The sequence below is a fragment of the Mesoplodon densirostris genome, chromosome 11 (assembly GCF_025265405.1).
Source record: "Mesoplodon densirostris isolate mMesDen1 chromosome 11, mMesDen1 primary haplotype, whole genome shotgun sequence".
Taxonomy (NCBI): domain Eukaryota; kingdom Metazoa; phylum Chordata; class Mammalia; order Artiodactyla; family Ziphiidae; genus Mesoplodon; species Mesoplodon densirostris.
Genome location: NC_082671.1, coordinates 79,902,270 through 79,926,761, shown reverse-complemented (window position 1 = coordinate 79,926,761; position 24,492 = coordinate 79,902,270). Strand labels below are relative to the sequence as shown.

The 24,492-nt window shown below is 34.9% G+C and overlaps 1 protein-coding gene across 1 annotated transcript in view; it reads right to left on the bottom strand.

Annotated features, from left to right (window-relative positions):
* Positions 1-24,492, bottom strand: part of NUP37 (nucleoporin 37) — a 40,787-nt gene that overhangs the window by 13,950 nt on the left and 2,345 nt on the right. Inside the window, exons 3-5 of the mRNA XM_060112113.1 lie at positions 16,320-16,444; positions 14,764-14,836; positions 12,500-12,594 (exon numbers count right to left, since the gene is read on the bottom strand). Of these exons, the coding sequence (XP_059968096.1) occupies positions 12,500-12,594; positions 14,764-14,836; positions 16,320-16,444 (293 nt within the window). The remainder of the gene's footprint in view (positions 1-12,499; positions 12,595-14,763; positions 14,837-16,319; positions 16,445-24,492) is intronic.

Genomic DNA, 24,492 nt, shown 5'->3' with positions numbered 1-24,492 from the left:
TTTGTTTATCATAAATAAAATTACCTAAAAGCTAATTATAGCCACAGAAGCATACTTTTCAGGAAAATGGTATATCACAGAAAGATAAAAGCTGTAAGGGTTTATAACCTTCTTAACACACATAATCAAACACATGGAAACATAACAGACCCTTTATAAAAAGTATAAAAATATAACATCAAATTAAACTACTTTGACCAAAACTCAGGAGCTATATAAAACATATATGTATACCTATTCAAGTGTTTGCAAGGGAAATTTCAAAACTAAAGCTTTTAAGGTAAAGTTAATCTGCTGACATAAATAAAATGAGTTTTGATACAATTTGAATCCAAGTGTAACAGACATCTCCACCCCTCCCAACTCTGTGGTCTTAAGTAGAACTCTCAGATTTAGTTGTAAAATGTAGGGGTGAAGAGATATCCACATCTAAGATTATGAATTACATTTACCTTACTTTTGGTAGTTTATTGTTAAAATTATTGCCTGATTTCAGGCTGAGTGCTTTTCAGCAGAACATTAAGTATTCTTAACCACATGGTATTTAAATGTAATTGTCCCATTTAATTAACAAAAAGGTCTCATAAATTGGGTGTTAGCATATATGGGATATCCTACATATTCTCAAGGGTCTTTTGCATTCACAATTAGTAGAGGGAGATGTTCCCTCTGAAAATTCAAAAGGAAATTTCCTGGGTAATACTAGTTCATTTGTTTGTTCTTCATTTTTAATTGGCAGCTCATTGTCTGTTAAGGAGTTCATTGTAGAAGGAAATTTCTGCTACCAAATGTTTATGACAACACAGACAAAAGAAGGGATGGATGACATTAAATGACACATCTGTATCCATTTGGCCCTCTTTAACTGGTAAAGCAAAAAATACAAACCACAATCTTTCTAAAATATATGACTGGATCACATGAATCACTGTATTGATTAATTAAATATGAAAGCAAGAACAAAAGTAATACCTAGATGTAGTTATAAAGATGAGAAGGCACTTTACAATGTTACTGGGTGTAGGAAAGGGACCTCCAACATTCTTAGACAAGACACATGTTTTTCACTGAGCTTGTGATAGCAAAATGAAGATTCCCCCTGCCCCCCATTTCCTAGTAGTTGATCACTAAGTAACTCATCATGCTATGGATAATTCAAAAGAGAAAACGTCGTATATTTCCTAAGTAAGTGAACACACAAATAGGAAGAAAGATGAAACAAATTACAAAATTATTTAGTGCTAAAATATTTGGCTTTAAGTGCAAAAGGAGTTCAGAGGTAGGGAACCATATGATTGAATGCACAAATCGAGGGATTAGGTAGACAAATCTTGATAGGGATATGGTAGGTTACAGTGGTAAATAAACTGTCAGCTTGTGGCTTAGACTATAGAAAACTTTGATAGCTAGGCAAAAGTTTTAACAGTGGAGGTGACAAAATGGCATGACAGCATAAAATAAGAATTTTGCAAAGGGTACTTTCAGTATATGTATTTCAAATATATTCAGAAATAAGATTAGACTAATTCTGCTTTTTAAAAAAATACTTCATACTACTAAGCAAGTAGTATTAATAATAAATGAAGTAGATTATTAGAAATTTTACTGATGAGAGTAAGAAGAATTATAAGGATGAAAATGAAAGACAATTGCTTATGCTTACTATTTTATCCTTCAATAATTAAAAATTATGAGTCAAAAATAGAGTCAATAATCAAAGACTGTGTGTGTTTTGAAGGGGACAGGAAGTGGCCTGTTTCAAATATAACACTAATAAACCAACTACACTGTTCAGAAAACAATCTACTATTGTACATCTTCATGAAGGCTTGGAGGGGTTAAAAAAAATCTTACAAGCTTACATGTTGTTCCTTCATTTTTTTCTTAAAACTATAAACAAATGCAGCAGAAACTACCAATTTACCATCACAGAGGTGAGACACTACCTGAGGCCACCCCAGAGGAGAACTGACATCTTATTCAACTTACATAGACAAACAGATTTTTGAAGGATAGGAATTGTGAGATATTTTGTCATATTTAAAAATAAACCACAAACAGGGGGAGGGAGAAGGCTAAGGTGGCACAAAGTGAGAGAGTGGCATGGACATATATACACTACCAAATGTAAAATAGATAGCTAGTGGGAAGCAGCCACATAGCACAGGGAGATCAGTTCGGTGCTTTCTGTCCACGTAGAGGGGTGGGATAGGGAGGGTGGGAGGGAGACGCAAGAGGGAGGAGATATGGGGATATATGTATATGTACAGCTGATTTACTTTGTTATACAGCAGAAACTAACACACCATTGTAAAGCAATTATACTCCAATAAAGATTAAAAAAAATAAACCTGAAAATTAAACTCTCAACTGCAAAGAAATACCATATGGTAGTTTTCAAAACAGATCGTATTTAGTTATTTCATCTTCAAGGAATTTAGAATAAAAGGACTTTTCCTTTAACTAGCATAAACCTTAACACAAACACCAGTAATATTACCCAGGAAATATTAGCCTTTCATTATTTCCAAGAAAAATTTTGATATACTTGGCAACTGAAATTTGACTATATGCTATAAAGGAGGGAAGGTACTCTTTAATAGTTACATAAATGCACTTTCAAAATAAACCTGAAAAATGTTCATGGATATGATTCTCATTTATACAATTCACTTATTACAACCACACAATGGCTACATAAAGCAAGCTTAAGTTACTGCGATCACTGATATGGTAATACACTTTGAAGTACTGGTTTTATATTTCATCTACGAGAGCACATGAGAGAACAGAGAGTTAAATACTAGAGAGTGGTATTACCAGTTCACGATCATATAAAATTTCAGAAAATTCTTTCATCATTTTATAACTTTTACTCTATTATAATCTTTCATTAACACACTATTTCATTGCCTTGAATTAAAGAAGATCTGCAAATGTGATCAAAAGGTTTTACTAGAATTTTTGAATGCTTCTTATAAAGACATTGAATCCTTATGTTTCATTCATTAGAGGTAAACTCAACACAAATTGTCTCTTTTATTTCACTCTTAAAGCTCTTATTAGAACTATGCAATGATTGATCTTGATTCAAAATGCTATAAAAAACTAGAGGGAATTTTAGAAGACAAGCAGAAAACCTTATTTCTGGAATTATTTAACCATAACATTATCATGAATAATACACATTCTTCTGATTTCACTTTGTACCTGTAATTATTCAGGCATAGTTTAACTGCTCCTAAATGGAGATTGATCTCCCAAGGAATGCTTCATTGGCTTACCTTCAGAAGGCTCTCAGTCCCTTTCTTTCTCTGTTTCCCACACAAGGACTATTTTTATTTATTAAAAAAAATTTTTTTTTAATTTATTTTTTGGCTGCATTGGGTCTTCGTTGCGGTGCGTGGGCTTCTCATTGCAGTGGCTTCTCTTATTGTGGAGCATGGGCTCTAGGCACGCGGGTTCAGTAGTCGTGGCAAATGGGCTTAGTTAATCTGCAGCATGTGGGATCTTCCTGGACCAGGGATTGAACCTGTGTCTCCCGCATTGGCAGGTGGATTCTTAACCACTGCGCCACCAGGGACTATTTTTAAAAAGATCACTTACTTTGTGATCTCAACTGGGGTGGGGTTGGGGGAGAACAGTCTGCCTTAACTATGGATCTTGAAGACTCAAATATAAATGAGCAGAAGTGATATGGAAACAACTCAGCTACCATGGGATATATATATAAGATATTTGATAAACATTCTTTTTCTCTTGTAATAATTTTCAAAAAATGACACTACTGACTTAGTGAGTATCATATGTAATTTAGTATTCCCTTATCCAGTAAGTTGGTTATATTTCTAAAAAAAAAAAAGATCATTTTTTATTTCCCACCCTTTCTCTCATTCTTGTTAAAAATGATGACAGCTAGAACATGGCAACTAATATTCCAAGTTTCATAGACAAAGTGAATGGCACATTACATGCCTCTATTATTTTAGTCTTAAACTAAGAATTCCTTGGTTTCTCAAAGCCAATTTTCCTTCACCATAAATTTTATCTAATATTTTAAAAGATTATTGGGGAGGAGGAGGAGGAAATGGATTTAGTTCTGACATCCTTTGTAGTTACAGTGAGTACTGGGTCTTCTATTTCTTCTGTATCCCCCAAAGTACTAAATGTTGGCTATACTAAATGTGTTTAATAAATACTTGTTGGTCTGACTTGTTCTTACAGAACGGTACTGTTTTTAATATACAAGAACATCTGTTATTTGGCACTGACTGGGAATAAGATGTTCTGTATTAGTGAGTTTTTAAAATAATAAGCTTAACCCATTAAATACTTAAATACCATTTTTACCTTCTTCTGGAAGAAGGGGATAATAAATTTTTCTAAATATGCACTTATTTACCTCTCAAATATTGTAATAATGTTAACCTTCTTTGGATGATGCTGGGTCATAATTTGAAGTACTAGTATTTGTATTTTCCTGTGCATATATATGTGTATATATGGCATACCTGCATGTGGTGGTCTTGATGAGGGACCATAAAAGAAATGGTGTAGGGACTTCCCTGGTGGCGCAGTGGTTAAGAATCTGCCTGCCACTGCAGGGGACATGGGTTCAAATCCTGGTTGGGGAAGATCCCACATGTCGCAGAGCAACTAAGCCCGTGCGCCACAACTACTGAGCCCGTGTGTCACAACTACTGAAGCTCATGCGCCTAGAGCTCGTGCCGTGCAGTAAGAGAAGCCACCACAATGAGAAGCCCGTGCACTGCAACGAAGAGTAGCCCCACCTTGCCGCAACTAGAAAAAGCCCGTGCACAGCAACAAAGACCCAACACAGACAAAAAAATAAATAAATAAATTTTTTAAAAAAAAGAAGAAAGAAATGGTGTAGCACATGAGGCCAAATGCCTTGCAATCTTATGATTTACTTGGGAATTTCTTTTCTTAAACACATCTCCTGTCAGATGTTTTGGTAATGGCATCTTTTTAATAAAGATGTGGTGACAGATACAGAATTGTATTCATTCCTTCACCCACTTACTCACTGAATACCTAACACAAGGGCTCTCTTCTTGTTCTGAGATGACTCTAAGGTAGTAAAGCATGGCTGGCCTTGCAAAATACCTTATTAGTGAAAAGGCCAGAGCAGTCTACTCTAGACATAATGTTTGATTTTGATCAGAACATACAGGTAATATGAACACCTGCTTTTTCAATAATACAAAAAGACTAAAACTTCTTGAATGAGAGAATCTATCAAATAAGGTTTTTGAGGATTAAATGAATTTAAATCATTAAAACACTTAGAATAGGGCCTGGTCACTTATTATTATCTAAATCAACGATTCTCAACAGGGGGGGATTCTAACACCTAGGGGACATTTTTGGTTGTCCTAATGATTGGGTGCTACAAGCATTTAGTGAAAGGTAACCAGGGATGCTAGACATTCTACATGACTTTTGAATATCAGAGTAAAATTTAGAAATACCTCAAAAGGTGGGGCCATTTCAAGATAGGAGATATGTTTTTTGCAATTTTGTTAGTACTCCATCCCCTGACATAACAGTGAATTATTTTGATACTACCCATATAAAAACTGGCTGATTTGCAAGAATGTTATCCTTCCTTATTTTTTCAATGTGATATCCTATAATTTGTCTTGTCATGTTATTTCTATTTTGATTAGCATTATTTCCATACTCTTTCACTTCCCATTGTAAAATTTTAAAAATTACTACTGAGTTTTTATTCTAATAACTAGTTTTGCCCAAGGCTATGACACTGCAAAACTCCAGATGGCACTATTTACATCGTACTCTGCAAGCCACATCCCTGGAACTGTGTAACTTGACAGCTTTGCCTCTCTGCCTTACATTTTCCTGTTATCTTATTTTTCTGATACTCAAATTTATTCCTTGTAAAGAGTGACAAAGACTACACTTCACTATTTCTTCTTATGCAGTTGTATCTGAGCATATACACTGAGCTGTTATCCTATAACAATGTTTTTTACAGAAATGTGTAGTATAGTTAAAATACTATTTTATTTAAAATATTATTAGTATTTAACAGAAATGTGCAATTAAAATAAATTTTTTTACAATTATATATTTTGATAGGTTATATTTTCCATGAGTTTCATTTAAGATTATATAGTAGACATTAGAAAATGTTTGTTTAAAAAGGGGTATTGGGACTGATAAGGAACCACTGAGTTAAATGACAATTCAATTTTTTTATAAACTTGCAGGGATTATAGAATACTAAAACTAGATGGAATCTTAGATAAAAATGAAGTCATATTAGAGAATGCAGAGAAGTAATAAACATCTAAAATATTATTAGATACAAATACCATCTTCTCAGAGTGAATTTGAAAATTGCCACTCAGGAGCTTCCCTGGTGCTGTAGTAGTTAAGAATCTGCCTGCCAATGCAGGGGACACGGGTTTGAGCCCTGATCCGGGAAGATCCCACATGCTGTGGAGCAACTAAGCCTGTGCGCCACGACTGAGCCTGCGTTCTAGGGCCTGTGAGCCACAACTACTGAGCCAGCGTGCTCTGCAACCACTGAAGCCTGTGCGCCTAGAGCCTGTGTTCCGCCACAAGAGAAGCCACTGCAATGAGAAGCCCACGCACCGCAACAAAGAGTAGCCCCTGCTCGCTCCAACTAGAGAAAGCCCCTGCGCAGCAAGGAAGACAGCACAGCCAAAAAAAAAAAAAATTGCCACTCAGGCAGAAGAGTGAGTGAATTAAGAGTGCAGGTACTAGAGCCACACTGCTTGATATTTGAGTTCCTCTCCTTAATAGCTATGTCCCTTTCCACAAATTATTAGCCTCTCTATGTCCTGCCTTCCCATCTTGTAAAATGAGGGAAAAAATTGTACCTATCTTGGAGTTGCTGTAAAAATTAAATAAATTTACACAGGTAAGGCACTTAGTGTTGGTTAGTATGCAGTAAAGCACTCCATAAAATATTTAGTAATATTTACTTATTAATACTGTAATTCATTTATAGAAAATAAAATACTTTTGTCAGTCTTAGAGAAGTTTAAAATGGTTCTGAAATGATTATTCACAGGTTTAAAAATGTATCAGTGATTACCAAATACCCAGCACAGTACCTGGCACATAGTAGACACTTGATATTTGCTGACTGAATGAACTAGTCTCTATATTAATTTATTCTCTACACATTCATTCTCTATATCAAGAGATAAACAAGTGATAACTTTTTTTTTTTTTTTTTGTGGTACGCGGGCTTCTCACCGCTGTGGCCTCTCCCGTTACGGAGCACAGGCTCCGGACGCGCAGGCTCAGCGGCCATGGCTCACGGGCCCAGCCGCTCCACGGCACGTGGGATCTTCCCGGACCGGGGCACGAACCCGTGTCCCCTGCATCGGCAGGCGGACTCCCAACCACTGCGCCACCAGGGAAGCCCAACAAGTGATAACTTTTTAATGGATACACTGACACACTAGTACAAGTGAGACTATCTTCATTCTGATTCAGAATTTGGATATTTTCAACAAAATACACAAGCTTTATGAACCTGCTCAGGGGACAGATTGTTTTGAAATGGAGTCCCTAAGGGCACAAATCTCTTAGCTGATTATAATACGAAAATGCCAGAGTCAAACATCAGAAAATATGCACAGATCAACAATGTATTTAAAATAATTTTTTTTGAGTTGTCAGAGTCAGAGAAACATTTCTTCTGCTCTTTATAGTACAAAATGTTTAAGAATCCATATTGTAGCACTGCTCCATATTGTAGGACAACATAATAAAGCTTAGTATTTAAAAAATTTTATTCACTTATTTTATTCCCCATTTTAATCATTTTAAAGTGTAAAGGGACACTTGGCACATTCACAATGTTCTGCAACCACCACCACTATTTAGTTCTAGAACATTTTCATTATTCCAAAAGGAAACACTGTACCCATTAAGCAGTCACTCCTAAGTCCTTGTCCTCCAACTTCCTGGCAACTACCAATCTGTTTTGTTTCTATGGATTTGCTTCTTCTGGAGATTTTATATAATGGAATCATAGAATATTTTATGTATGGCTTCTTTTACTTAGCATTGTGTTTTCAAGTTTCACCCATGGTGTAGCATGTATCTGTACTTCATTCTTTTTTATAGCTGAATACTATTTCAGTGTATGGATACACCACATTTTGTTTGTCCATTCATTTACTGATGGATATCTGGGTTGCTTCCACCTTTTGGCTACTGTAAATAGTGCTGCTAGGAACATTCCTTTTCAAGTTTTTGTTTGAATGAACACCTGTTTTTAATTCTTTGGGGTATATACCTAGGATTGGAAATGCTGGGTCACATGTTTAACTTTTTGAGGAACTGCCAAACTCTATTCCATGCCGGCTGCACCATTTTACATTCCTGCCAGAAAACAATGAGGGTTTCAGTTTCTTCACATTCTTCAACACTTGTTTTTTTCCTGACTTTTTGTTTATAGTTATTTTAGTGAGTGTTAGTGGTATTTCGTTTTGTTTTTGATTTGCATTTCCCTAATGACATTCAGCATCTTTTCACGTGCTTGTCAGCTACTTGTATATCTTCTCTAGAGAATTGTCTACTCATGTCCTTTGCCCTTTTTGATTGGGTTGTTTGTCTCCTTATTGTTGAATTATAAGAGTTCCTTATATATCTTGTATAAGACCCTTATCAGATATATAATTTGCAAGTATTTTCTCCCATTCAGCGGGATGTCTTTTAACTCTCTTGATAGGGTCCTCTGGTGTCCAAGAGTTTTAAATTCTGATGAAGTCCAATTTATGTATTTATTTTTAATAAATGTGTTTTTGGTGTGATATTTAAGAAACCATTGCCAAATCCAAGGTCATAAACATTTGCTGGTTTTCTTCTCAGAGTTTTCTAGTTTTAGCTGGATGTTGTTGAGGATTCTGCATCTCTATTTATAAGGAATATTGGTGTGCAGTTTTCTTTTTTTGGGATGTCTTTGTCTGGTTTTGGTATCAGGATAATGCTGGCCTTACAGAATGAGTTAGAAAGTGTTTCTTCCTATTCTACTTTCTGGAAGCATTTGAGAGACTGGTGGTTAATTCTTCTTTAAATGTTTGGTAGAATTTACCAGTGAAGAATCCTGTCCTGGCCTTTCTTTGTTGGGAAATTTTTGATTACTGATTCAATTTATTTGTTATAAGTTTATTCAGATTTTCTATTTTTTCCTTGAGTTTTGGCAGTTTCGTGTTTCCAGGAATTTGTCCATGTCACCTAGGTTATTTAATTTGTTGGTGTATAACTATTCGTAGTATTCTCTTATAATCCTTTTCATTTCTGTAAGGTTGGTGGTAACGTCCCCGCTTTTTCTGATTTTACCATTTGTAGTGTTCTCTCTTCGTCTGTCTAGCTAATTAATTTTAGCTATAATATGTTTTAGCTATATATGTTAATTTTGTTATATCTTTTCAAAGAAACATCTTTTGGTGTCATTGATTCTATTGTTTTCCATTCCCTATGTTGTTCATCTCTGCTCTAATCTTTATCATTTCCTTACTTCTGCTAGCTTTGGGTGTCTTTATTCTTTTTTTTTAGCTTCTTAAGGTGTGAATTTAGGTTACTGATTTGAGTTCTTTCTTCAACGTAGGTGCTCACAGCTATAAATTTCCCTCTGAGCACTGCTTTTACTGCATCCCATAAATCTGTATGTTGTGTTTTCATTTTCACTCATCTCAAGGTATTTTCTAATTTCCCTTGTGATTTCCTTCTTGACCCACTGGCTAATTAATGACAGTTTGTTATTTAATTTCCATGTATCTGTAGATGTTGTATTTTCCTTCTGTTAATGATTTCTAGTTCATTCCACTGTGATCAAAGAAGATACTTTGTATGATTTCAATCTTTAAAAAAATTATGTAGATTTATTTTGAGGACAAACATATGGTTTATTCTAAAGAGTGTTCCAGGTACACTTGAGAAGAATGTGTATTCTGCTGATGTTGGGAGTGTGTGGAGTGTTTTGTATATGTCCAGTTGGTTTAAAATGTTGTTAAAATCCTCTACTTCTTTACTGAACTTCAGTCTAGTTATTCTATTTAGCATGTCATTTTAAAGCATGGTATCACCAGCATATAATACTACTCCCAAGATGACACAGGCTTTGCGTATGATTGGACAAGGATATCACTAAGGTATCTTTACCAACAACATAGAGACCCAGACTATGGTAGGCATTACTTTAGTACAGTGACAGGAATGATTCCTGGGATGTAAATGGCTATTTCACCTGCTCAGATTGCACAGCTGCCATTTGGCTGGTGTCTTTATTTGTAACTTGGCAATTCTGTACTTTGAGTTTATAAAGACAGTTGTACTGAAACAGTTTTCTGTTGTAGTTTGTCCCCTCAGAATTCCTTCTTTCCTTTGTTACTTTGAGAGTGTATGTTACTACTCTTCCTTAAACTTGATTTACTTATATCTTCTTTTTCTGTTAAAAATCTTATCTATATTGTTTAGCTTTCAGCCCAAGAAATTTGACTTTAAAAGCCAATCAGAAATGCCCTTCTGGTTGGCAAATTAAGCTGATAAATTCTAAATTTAGCTCTCCAGCTATTGCTACAATGATGTTACCAACCTCCAAAATTTCAGAGACTTAGAAAAATAAGCATACATTTCTTGCTCATGGGTCTGTGGGAAGTTCTATTTCATGCCAGAGGGTTCCATATCTGCTTAATGTGCTTTACATTCTGAGGCCAGTAGCTATCCAGGACATGCTTATATTATAGGAGAAGACAGAGGACAGTTGGTCAGGACAAACCATGTAAAACATTTAAAGTGTCTGCTTGAGTCACACCTGCTAACATTACACTGGCTTAAACAAGTCACATGGCTAAGCCCAACAAAGTGGGAAAACCTCCTTCCACAGGAGCGGGGAAGGGAGAGTAAGTATTCACTGAACAATAACACCATCAACCACAGCCTAGCAAAGTAAGACAGTTAGGAGCAACATAGTAAATTTCAAAAAAAAAAAAAAAAAAAAAATTATGTTTATTTAAATTAAAGGACTTACTTTGAAGTTAAGTTCTTTCCCCTTTTTAGAGTAATAATGTTCTTTTTTAAATAAAATGATGGTAATAATAGAAGGCAGCAGAACTTTAAAAAATTCTTCTGACTTGACAAAAAGTTGGCCACCCTCTGTCAGTCCCCTATATTTTAGGACAATTTTACTATTCTATGAAAATCCCAAAGCCTCCTACAAGAAAAAAATCACGGATCTCTGAATGTAATCCCAGGTCTCTCTGGCTGTTGTTCACTATTCAGAGGCTATTCCTTGGCTTGCAAAGACACTAATTTTCCCCCTTCTCAGGTTTCATTATTCCAAATGCTTGTGATTAGGATGCTCCGTGTGTTAGAGAATTAAAACGTCATTATTTCTTTCTAGTGATCTAATTTAAGTTTTACATTAAAAATGGCCCCACTTACTTTTCCGTCTCTATACAAACTTAGTTTTTTTTTTAACACTTGGGACCCTACAATCTTAATGTCATGCAAATCTTTCATGTCCTTGACATGAAAATTTTATAAAAAATAATGGCCTATGACTCTATAACTTTAAAAAGATGAGCTACTGAGAAGACTAAAATTTAAAAAGAAGCTAGTGGCTTTACTTCCAATGTGAAAGAACACATATTTAGTAGTTTTATATGTATACAAGTATTTACTAACAATTTTGTCATACCTTTATCAAACATTAAAGCTATGCAAAATAGCAGAGCAGCGCTTTTTTTTCTTTTTTTTTTTTTTTTGGTGGTTCTTTTTGCTCACAGTACTGTCAAAGCAAATGAAGCAACTGTCACTCCTCTAATGACTGCTTCACTCCTGACTCTTCAGCTTATTTCCACCTCCTACTCTTGCTCTTCATCTCGTTCTTTAGTTGTGATATTCTCCAGCTTTAGGCACTATTAAAACGTTATAGCCACCCCATCTGTTCCAAACTAGGGGGTGAGGTGGAAGAATGTGATATTGTAATGTATTGTATCTACAGAAAAACTTTATACAGACTTTCGAATTTGTCAAAACACTAAATTTCCCGCGAGTCTTGCTCTAGCAAATGAGATTCTCAGTTCATTATTAAACACTAACTTATCAGATAGGATCTATGAAATAACTTCACAATATGGCAAATGCCTTTTATTATCCTATTCATTGTGTCCACTGTTTGACCTAATATATATTTAGATTTCATAAATGTGCACATCTAAAATAAGAGGCAGAGGGGCACCCATGAATCAGCAAGGGAAGTTTCCACTAAATGGGATGAGAACTCAACTCACTGGTTTTGAAACTCATGTTGGTGTCATACTTACATTTTAAATAAAGTATGCTTCCTTTATAACATTTTGTGGAATATATATATTAGTTTGCATTTTCTCTAATTTTTAAAGTGTAATTCTCATTAAAATAAGATGAAAATTCAAAAATTTGGCTGTAAATTATATAAGCAACATACCTGCAGGTATGATCATCACTCACACTTGCAATTTCTTGGCCTTCTTTGGGATCAAATACCAAACCATTAATGAAATCTGTATGGCCCTCTAAAACCTGACATAAGGGGAAAAGTTAGTAAGAACACAGGAAAATAACCTACAATATTCCTACCTAATATTTTTACTTCATTGCTTTCACTGCATGCTTCTCTTGTCTATAAATATTTCTTAAGCAATCTGCTGTTTTTAAAACATGATTTATATACCCACCTTTCTAGGTTTATCCTGGAAAGAAGCTGATCATTCAACACACTGTTATTAGCTTGATCTTTCTTTTCTAGTATGCATTTCTTACAAAAACAGAGACTTTTTTTTTTTAAACTGTACCTGTCCTCATATCACCTCATTTCTCACTCATTACATAAAGGTTAAATAAAAGTTAAAGTTAGAAGAACTTTCTAGGGGCTCTGAAATAGAGTCCCCTTCAATTTTTTACCTTATACCTGCTGCTCTGTACACTGGCTGCTCCCTAATAAATACATAGCATGGACTTCACCTTCTACTGTCTTTATTCACTTGCTCAATGTGACTGCCAGCACTGGAGACAGCTAGTATTATAAGCCCATTACCACAACCACCCAGCAATTCTCTTCTGGCCACAGAAGAAATAAATGGGAAGTTATAAGGTAGAGGACTATGCAAGCAGGCAGGTCCAATCAGTCTAAATCTTTACAACTGAAATCCTAAACAGGTCTGTCAGATATCAGATATTTAAATATTTTAATAGATATTGTTTTTGCTTCCTATTTTCCTTCCAAACACTTGAATTTGATCTCAGTTGTAAGATTAATAAAGTGGTTCTATTTGGTACTGTTTACTATTTGGAGATATGTCATTAGGAAAAAAAAAGGATTTGATTCAAACATTCCTGTGTAAGTTTAACAAACCCAGGTCCTCCAAATCATTCTTCAGAGCTTAGGTCACAGTCTACAAGCCAAATCAAATTAACATTAAATATTTAATGTCTATTATAACTAACAATAATTGTTAGTAACTATTGACTTTTGATGAGTCGAAGTTATATGTGCCATTTGTACAGTCACTGATACAGCTTTAAATTAATATATACAGTGCACTGTATTATGGTAAAATTGTATATAGCCCACTGTATATAGTTTAGAGCATAACTTTTACTGTTTTCTAAATGATTGGACAGGTTTATAGTTTATCTTTGTTTTATAACATTATTCATAGTTTTGATTTACTAGAAAGTCAAGAAGGCAATACTGTTCTTATAAAAAACATGATTCAGTTTCAATCCAAACTGAGAGGTATTTATTTAATGAATTCCCCTCCCACTTTATTGAGACATATAACACTGTGTAAGTCTAAGGTATACAACATGATGATTTGATATACATATATATTGTGAAACGATTACCATAATAGGATTAGTGAAATGACTCCCACAATAGGGTTAGTTAATACCTCTATCACCTCATAAAATTACCATTCTTGTTTTGTGGTGAGAACATTTAAGATCTACTCTCTTAGCAACTTTCAAGTATATAATACAGTATTGTTAACTATACTCATCATGATGTACAGTAGATCCCCAGAACTTATTCCACTTATAACTGGAAGTCTGTACCCTTCAATCATCATCTCCCCATTTCCCACACTCCCCAGGCCCTGACAACCACCATTCTATTCAGTTTCTATGAGTTCAGCTTTTAAAAAAATTTCTCCTATAAGTGAGATCACATAGTATTTGTCTTTGTCTGACTTATGAGGCAGAAGCTATGATCATCCCCATTTTACAGGTAAGGAAATGAGCACAAAGAGATTGGGAATTTGACCAAAGTCACACTATTACTAAAGTGGTAGAGCTGGGCTTCAAAGCCGGGTGGTCTGGCTCCTGTGTCTGTGCTTTTAGCCACTTTGTAGTCCTGCCTCTCACTAGGCCGTACTGTGTTTGTTCCCTTCAAGTTCAACTCTTACTCTATGTGTGTTCATGTCTATTATACTGAATTTCTAATTATCCCTCATTTGCTGTGTCTACCTAATATTTTAATTTAATAAGTGATATCAGATTTATAATCTGCAGCCCTTACTATGATCCTAGTTACTTACTACAGCCTAAAATAGAGTAAATGAGATTCTAAACTACATATTTTAAAGGTAACCATAAAGTCATTTTAAATTGGGATAAATCCAATCAAAAAAGCAAAAATAATAAATATGTTTTAAAATAAAGATTTACAAATTATACTTGTCAACATACCTTGTATTCATTTTTATCTTGAAGGTCTGAAGTAAATACTCTAATTTTCATATCAGCAGCAGAAGTGCAAAATCTGGAAGTAAGAAAATGAAAACAAACCCATTTTTAGCCTAAGTGAAAGTTCTCCCCACCTCCAACCACCAAAGCTGTTTTCATAACTAATAATCATGCTTTTGTTTGGGCAGAAAGGGGATGCTGTGGCTCTGTTGTAAAAAGTGTTATTACAACTATTACTCAAAGTAGGAGGCACTTAAATATCTTTGGAAAACATACAAAAATTAGTATATTGGATTTGTCTCTTCAGTAAGAAACGTGTAGAATTTTATTATAAATCACCACATGAATTTAATGTTTAACTTTTTCTTAAAGGCAGAAAAGCATGGGCATCTTTATTTAGCTAGGTCAATATTAGATATTATAAATAGTTAATAATTTTAGATATTAAAAATAGTTATATATCTTAGTCTTTGCCTTCTTCAGTTATCCATAAGCCTTCTTACTTTTATATTAAATTCAATAAATTAGACAGAAGCTGATAAACTTTTTATATCTATAAAAGCTGATATACTTCTATCTACTAAAAGCTGGAGTATTATTCACACTGACTGTAACATTTAAGGTACTGTTTAGAAGTACATCAGTGTATGTTACATTAAAAAACAAAATCTAATCAATAAACAACTATTTTTTTAACTACTTTGCCTTCAATCTTAAAATTTTTAGATTCTCAGCATGTCATATTATGGCTGAGGAAGAAACAGAAGTTATATTTATATATTGAAAAACAAAGTTTATTTCCAATTGTCTTCAGATAAAATGAGTATCATATGGATCTAAATTTCTCAAGTTCTGACTGCATTAAAGTTAACCATTTTTTCTCAACTGATACATTTAGTTTAATTAATTAATTAATTAATTATATTTATTTATTTTTTTGGCCGAGCCACGTGGCGTACAGGATCTTAGTTCTCTGACCGGGGATCAAACCCGTGCCCCCTGCAGTGGAAACGTGGAGTCTTAACCACCGGACTGCCATGGAAGTCCCCTAAGTTTATTTAATTTAAATAAAGTTTAAATTATAGAAGGCTCCTAATCTATAGACCTGGATATGTTGGTAGATCTCTGCTACCATGCCTTTTCAATGATTAGTTAAGAGCCATTGGAAGAAATAGAACAAAGCCAGCAGGGAAATGCCTTCTCTTGTCCAAGGCTTTCTTGGAGATGAAATTAAAAGTTGTAGGGAAATAAAGTACAAATTGACCCTTGAACAACATGAGTTTGAATACCACAGGTCTACTTATATGTGGATATTTTTCGATAGTAAATACTACACTGCTACACAGTCTGTGGTTGGTTGAATCCTCAGATGTGGAGGAACCTTGGATAGGGAGTGCTGTTTATAAATTATACTCAGGTTATAACCACCCCCTGCCTTGCTGTTCAGGCGTCAACTGTAGCTCTTTTCCCCACAACTGGGACTATGCTGTTGTAAAGTATTTATAACCAGAGCTGAAATTTTCTAATCTTTTGCCTTTCCTTGACAATGTTAAACTTACTTGATTACTGGAGGCAATGAATTAAGTCTAGTCTCTGGGCTCCAAGCTATGCCATCAACCCTGACTCCATGGTGAAATGTTCGTAGTGTTTTATACTGAATTCCTTCAATGTCTGCTTCTTCTTCCTAAGCATACACAGTAAATGTTTTAATAAGTTATGAGAACAAACAATATAAAACTGTGTATTTCATTATAATGAAGAATTTATCAGGGGGCCATGAATATTCTTTTGAGAAGTTCAAAAGCAGATCAGATATTAAGATGTAACTGGTTTACTGAACAACAACAAAAATATCTGAAGCTGTCTAAGCCTCACAAAATAACTCTCTACGGTAACTAAGGACAAACAATATACTTGTTATACTTTATCGTACTTAGGAGACATTTTATTCCTAATAGTAAATACATTTCACAGCAAACACAATGAAAATGGAATGCTCTAAGAATCAGAATATTCTAGGTAAATGAATTACCATGCATGGATTATCAAGTGACAATATAAAAACTATATACTGAACATATTATGTACAAGATACTTTGTGCCTTATGATGCTTCAAAGTCATTATAATGAGTATCAATAATTTTCGCATAGTATTATACATGGCACTATACATGTGTGGGATGTTACAAACTATTCATCTATACCATATACTATTACACTCTATGAATAGTGAATATGCAAATAATGATCTGATTAGTCTTTTGGATATTTGATTCTGGGTAAGATGTTTAATAAAGTCAGCTTATCTCCTTGGCTTAGTACTACTAAAACGATTTCAGTTTATTCTCATGACAAGATGAGGAAAAAAATGAATTTTAAAAAGTCAAGTCATTTCTGTCTGGCAATATGGACAATAACCAGAAAAGCTTTCTGATACAAAAATAATGCAAAAATCCAAATCCAGAGAAGCAACTGAGCACCAAGACATAAAACTATCTTAAGGACATCTGCCCACATCCAATAACTAACAGCTTCAGTTTGTAGGGGATGGAAGACAAAACTTAGTGCCTGAACAAAGAGGGATGCAGATCAGAGACCTCTGCATAGATCCAGGACCTTTAAAGGGGAAGTAGGGGAAGAAAACCCCCAAAACTAAAAGTGCCAGGCAAAATATGTACCGTGGGTGAAGGCCAAGAAAGAGAAAAAGTCACTTGTGAGAAATCTCAACCATTGGCTGGCCCTAACATGAGTTTGGGGCTGGAATTCACATTAACTATGTGCTCCAGAAAATGACAATTTATTTAAAAATGTCCATATGTTGATAGCAGCCCCAAGCACTTGACAAAGGCAAATTCTCTTTGGGTGAACTTCCTCTACACAGGTCTCATAAAGTTCTGACAGATATAGTTTAATCAAATATGATCTTACCTGCACGCACTACTACATATGAAAACAAAGTACCACAAACACAAACAGAAGAATCAACCTGGAGACATCAGATTAAAAAATTAGATACAGGGACTTCCCCGGTAGTCCAGTGGTTTAAGAATCTGCCTCCAATGCAGGGGACACGGGTTCAATCCCTGGCTGGGGAACTAATACCCTACATGTCATGACACAACTAAGCCTGCGCGCCACAACGACTGAGCCCACACGCTCTGGAGCCCAAGTGCCACAATTAGAGAGCCCATGTGCGCTGCAACTACTGAGCCCACGCGCCACAAGTAGAGAGAAGCCCACACACTGCAACGAAGAGGCCCCGCGCTGCAACGAAAGATCCCATGTGCCGCAACTAAGACCTGACACAGCCATAAATAAATAAGTAAACAAATAAATAAATATTTTTAAAAATTAGATACAAAAAAGATGTATTTTTAAGGATCTAGAGGAGGTAATCAAAAAATATGAGTAAGCAACAAGAGATTACCCAAAATGACCAGACAGATTTTAAAAGGAGCGAAATAAAAACGTCTAGATAAAAATACCATAATGAGAAAAAAAAAAATCAATGCTTAGAGGAGCTGGAAGACAGATTTGAAAAAATTATTCAGAATGCAGCTAAGAGAAGACAAAAAAACTGTTAAGAAGGATTCAGTGAGAAGTTCTACCATATATCTAATTCGGGTTGTAGAAGAAACGAGTAGAGGGAATGGGGGAAGAGTCAATATTTGAAGAGATAATGGCAAAAGATTCATCATACTTGATCAAAGGTACCAATATGTTTATTTAGAAAGAACAATAAATCCTAGGCAGCTTAAAAAAAATCTGAAGTTAGACACAATATAGTGAAACTTCAGAACACACAAACTCTCATGATATATACATATGTGTGTGTATATATAGGTGTGTGCATATATGTGAGGGGGAGGGGGGGAGGGCGGGAGGGAGAGAGAAGGGAAGAGAGTGAGAGAGGTATCTTAGAAATAGCAGCCAGAAAGAAAAGACAGGTTTCCTATAAAAGAGTAATAATTAGAACAACCATTGACTTCTTAGCAGAAACAAATGCAGGCAGACAGTGGAATATCTTCAAAATGACAGGAAAAACGGTTGGACTGTAGCCACAACAGAACTGTTTCTCAAGAATGAAGCTGTTTTAAAGATATTTTCATAAAAACCAAAACCAAGGGTTGGCATCAGTGAAGTCTCACTAAAGCATCTCCAAAAGCAAAGGCTGACAAACTATGGCTAAGGGGCCAAATCTGGTCTATGGTCTAGTTTGGTATGGCCCACAAGCTGAGAATCATTTTTATATTTTTAAAGAGTTGTAAAAAACAAAGAATAATTTGCAACAGACACCTTAAATGGCCTGGCAAAGCTTAAAATATTTACTACCTGGTCCTTCACAGAAAAAGTTTAAACTCTTTCTTGTAGTAAAGGATGTGCTTTTAGGTGAAGAAAAATGACCCTAGAAGGCAGGCCTGAGATGTAAGGAACAGTGAGTAAAAAAATCAAAGGCAAACATGTGGGTAAATCTAAACAAATACTAGTCACATAAACAATACTGAATTTGTGGGGTAAAATGAAAAGAAAAATGATAGAGAACTAAAATATAACAATAAGTCTTTAGGGGTGACAGTTCAAGTGTCAAACGTCCTTGCTTTGTTCATGAAGAAGTTAAAGATATTAATTTTAACATTAATTAAGCATGCATATTAAAATATCTATGGTAACCATTAAAAGAAGAGAAACAACACGTAAAATTTCCAAACTATCAGGGAGAAAAAAGACGAAAGGAGGGGGTAACAAAACTCAAACAGAAGACACAAGAATATGCATGCACACTGGCAATATTTTCAATAGTAAAATACTATGTGATAGAGGAAAAGATTAATTGTGGTATGTTCATATTATAAAACACCATACTACAATGAAGATATATGAATTTTGACACAGAGGAATCTAACAAATATACTGTCAATAACAAACAGTAGAAGAACATAATACAGAATAATTTCACTGATATAAAGTTTAAAACCTGAAAAACAATATGCTGATTTGCAATACCTACACATGGTAACTCTGAAGAGAAACAAAATTTCAGACATGGTTACCTGTTGGGGTTGAGAAGAAAAGGTGGTAAGGAAAGAAAACCCAGGGGGCTTCAAAGGCATTACTAATGTTCCCTTTCTTAAGCTAGGTAGTACGTATACAGGGATCTATTATTATTATTCTAAGCTTAAAATATTGCAATTTAAAAAATAATCATTGTTTTGTTATTTAAATCAAAACCCTAAATGGGTCTTGAGACTAAAGCACAATTTTTCATGACAAATTTGCCCAAGGAATCTTCTGTGTTGACTATAGTTATTCTTCATAAAAGTTTCTAAGATTATAAAATAGGATTAGGGAAAAAATCCAGAGCAGGTGAAACTTGATATTTAATTGAATACATGTCTATACAGATAGAAATTATGTGAAGGACTGTTCTAAGAATTCCATTCATCCTGAATCTAAATCCAAAGTTTTATAATGTGTACTTTAATTGAATCCTAGTGGATGTGTTGATTTTTCCAGGATAGCCTTTGCAATCCCAGCAGTCATCTCACAAATATATTACATATATCTTTCTCTATGTGATTCAGATACCCCTTGAAAATTACTTTAAATTTCAGGTGAGCTTAACAGAAAAAAGTTTTTCTATAAATGAAAAAAGGAAACATAAATGTATTTACCAAGGAAAGAAAAACTGTCAAATTCTATTACTTCTTAATTCATCTGTATAATAACTGTATAGCTAACAGCCAGACATCCCAAGGCAGCAATCACTAAGTAATTTAAAAGTAAGGTTAGGAGCTTAATCATACCTGACTTCATAGTTTGGGTTACATTTATTTTTCCACACTTGACAAATAAATCTTCTAAAAATGAAGTTTTTACCATCAAAACACACATTGTTTTGCTACTGTAACAATAGTATTCATAATTAGGTCCTGTAATTTGTTATCGAAGGTATATATGGAGTTACCGGGTGGTCGTGGGGATAAAGAAATCCCAGGGACTGTACAGCCTGAGTTTTATGTACTACCAGTGAAAACTTTTTTTCCTGGCAGCAATGTCTGCCATTGAGCCAACTAAAAGGCCAGGGTGTGTGTGCGGTATAGGCAGAGATTAATGCTATTTTGGGTTTAGTCTGGGGCGTAGGCAGTATTGTATAGGCAGGAAATTAAGATACCTTGGAAAACTTGCTATAATACAAATCCTCACACAAGGCTCCAGCGTATTTGAGGTTGGGGCAACGCCAGGCTGGTGAAAGGGCTACTCTAAGGGCTTGAAATTGGCAGGCCCCCCCCGCCACACCCATCTAAGGCCAGATACAGAATTTTAGTTGGATGAAACTGTAAAATTTACGTAGTCTACTTCTTTCATCTAATGCTTAAATCTCTAGTAGGCCATTTGAAAAAAGTTTGCGCAACCCTTCTCTAAACATTTTCAAGTGAGAGGGAACTAGCTATTTTGCGGGGGAGCTTATTCAATTTGGGGGGTAGTTCTAATTATTCAAAGAGTTCCATTTAACATTAAACCAAAACCTGTTTCCATGGAAATTCTATTCATTGCTCCAAATTTTGCTCTCTGGAACCATCAATGAGGTAGTCTAATTCAGTGACGGCAAATATCTGGCCATAGCTGATCTCTAGGTGAACACACTCAAAGAAGCAGTTTCAGCATCAGTCTTAAAGCATTATAAGCAACAACTCTACTCAAATAGAGCTGACAAATAACATAAAAAACAGTTACCATTCTGAGTCTAATCCCTCTTTCACATGACAGTTTTAAACTTTTTAACACCACTCTGAAATTTGTCTTCACATACATTATCTCCTTTGAATCATAATACACTGCTAAGAACTGAAGTAAACACTAAACATTACTGTCAATTTACAGAGGAGGATATGGAGTTGTTCTGTCCAGTATGGCAGCCACAGTCACATGGGGCTATTAAGCACTTGAAATGTGGTTAGTTCAAGCTGAGACATGTACACTTTATAAAGTGCAACATCCACACCAGATTTCAAAGATGTAGTATAAAAAGAATATAGAAGTATTTCATTAGTAATTTATATATTGTTCCACATAAAATATTTTGGATATGCTGGGTAAAAAATATATTAATAAAATTAATTTCATCTACTTTTTACATTTCAAAATGTGGTTACTCCAACATTTAAATTTATATTTGTGGCTCACATTATATTTCTGTTGGACAGCACTGAATTAACTTCCTCTGGCAGTTTAATCATCGCACTGATTCATGGTGAACATCCAGGTGACTAAAAACTGTAAGTCATGACTCTCCCTTCTAGCTCTAGCAGTCTATCATTTTAAGACTTTATATTCATCTTTATTAAATTTTAGCTTGGTCAACCTTTGGCCCATTAATCCAATCTATTAAACAATATTTGGATTCTGAGCAGAGTCCGGCATACAACAGGTGTTCAATAAAAATTTGTTAAATGAAGTCTGTCATCCAAAGCATTAGTTATGCTTTTCGACTTCATGTTCTATATAAATTCAATGTGCTTGCCTAAGTCAAGTGTTCTCATCCAAGTCCCAGAAGAGGTTGCCATTTATTACTGATGACCTTTTGAACAGACTTAGAAACTTTCATGCTCCCTCTGCCCTTTACTTTCATAGCAGTTATCTTATTGCATTGCTTTACATTTAAACATCTCCTTGAGGACAGGGTCTCTGCTTTTTTAAAGTATGTATCACCAGTTCCCAGCACCTGATCTGCACTCAATGAGTATTTGACAAATACAAGACACCAATCAATAGTACTATCATTTGGCTCAAATTTCCAACATATTCAAAAGAACACCACGAGATTCTGAAAAATGCTTTGTTGAAATTCACATTTACTACATCAGCAGTGTATTCCTAACAGTCTTAGAATGATGATTGCCTTTCTGACAGGAATGTGGAAATCTTTCAATTCAACTTTAGTTTTTTCTCAAGATAAGAAATTCAGTGCTACAGAACTTGAAGGGTCCTAACATGAGAGAATAGAAACAGTGTTTAAACAGTTCTTAATCAGATAAAAAATAACTTCAAAAGAAGCAATCTGAATCTCCAATGGCAAATTACTGAAACTCAATTCTCCTCCAGAACTGTTTGAACTATGGCTTCAACCTATCTGAATAGCAGCATAGAAGGAAAAGAACAGGGGTATAAAAATGAGATCTAGATCTTGTTTTTTCAATTATTAGTCAGATAAATCCCTGAACTTCTTTGAAGTAGAATGGAAACTCCATGAGGACAGGGACAGTTGTTTAACTGTATCTCCAGTACGTGGCACAGAACATAATTTGTGTTCACTACTTGCTAAATTAATAAAAATCCAATTCTTTCCTTAGGTTATTTGGGGTAAGACCCATATTGCCAGCTCCACAGGTCTGAGGATCAACAAGGAAAATGCATATGACCACAAACCATAACAGAGCAATACAAATGTTTTCACTAATTTTTTTTCTCATTTTGTCATTTTCCCTCTGCCACCCATCACCTCTGCCTTTTCTTTTCTCCTTATTTCTTCTTCCTTTTTGACTTTCTCCCACAACGTTTTTTAGCTGAACAGAAACTACAGCTAAAGCGTATTTTTTCAGTACTTTTGAACACAATTCTATGTTTACTGCTATTAATTTTAAAAGTAATGAAGCAAAATATCAATTTTATCTGTAGGGGGCTGCTTTCTTCTTTTGTAGGTTAGTAGCCTGCATTAGAAAAATGGTTTCCCTACAGTCTTTTTCAAGACTGTGTTACACTATTTCTGTTAATCATGTGACTTTTTATGATCCTAACCTGATAGTCCAGCTGAAATTAGGCCGAGGACCATATTTAGCCTAAAAGCTAGAAATTCCTACCCCAACCCTAAGAGGCAACATGGGATAATGTAAGAGCTTTTGTATTCTACTCAGATACCAACAAACTGAAGCTTTTAATTCATACTTTCTCCTTAGGATAAATATGCACATAGTCTAATTATGTATAACCTAATACATTTATTGCACTGTAAAATGCTAAACTATGATGTCAAAATACTGTAAGATACCGAACTGCCTTCTCAGTAAAAGAGGAAATAATATTTACAACGTTTATAATATCACTTTGGTGTAAAGTTTAAGTCTTTGAAAATTGGTCACTGTCAAATTACCTCATTGATTAACCTCGATTTTGGAAATAGTGTTCCATGAATAACATTCTAATAAACAAAGGATTAACCAGAGATTCCTGAGGGTTGACCTCTCATTGTTCAAAGTCTCTCTTACATGTAGAAGTAGCTTTCCTGTGAGAAAAGATGGTGTGCACCACACCATTAAATATGGGGCTGTGCCTGAGTGTCACCAATGACCAAATCAATGACAGCTAAAACATACATATGTATTAAATCTGTCAGATGCCTTCCAGGAACTGTACATGCTAACTCATGACATTCTCAAAAAACCCTATTAAGTGCAGTTGACCCTTGAACAACATGAGTCTGAACTGTGCGGATCCAGTTATATGCAGATTTTTTTCAGTACATACATACCGTAGGATTATATAATCAGCTGCTGGTTGAATCCACATATGAGGAACCAGGGTACTATAGTTACACCTGGATTTTGACCGCACCCATTGGCACCCTTCACCTCTGCATTGTTCAAGGGTCAAGCGTATTATTTTCCTCATTTTTATAGAAGTGAGGTTAAGTACCTGTTCAAGGCCATTATAGCTATTAAGAGGTAAAGCCAGGA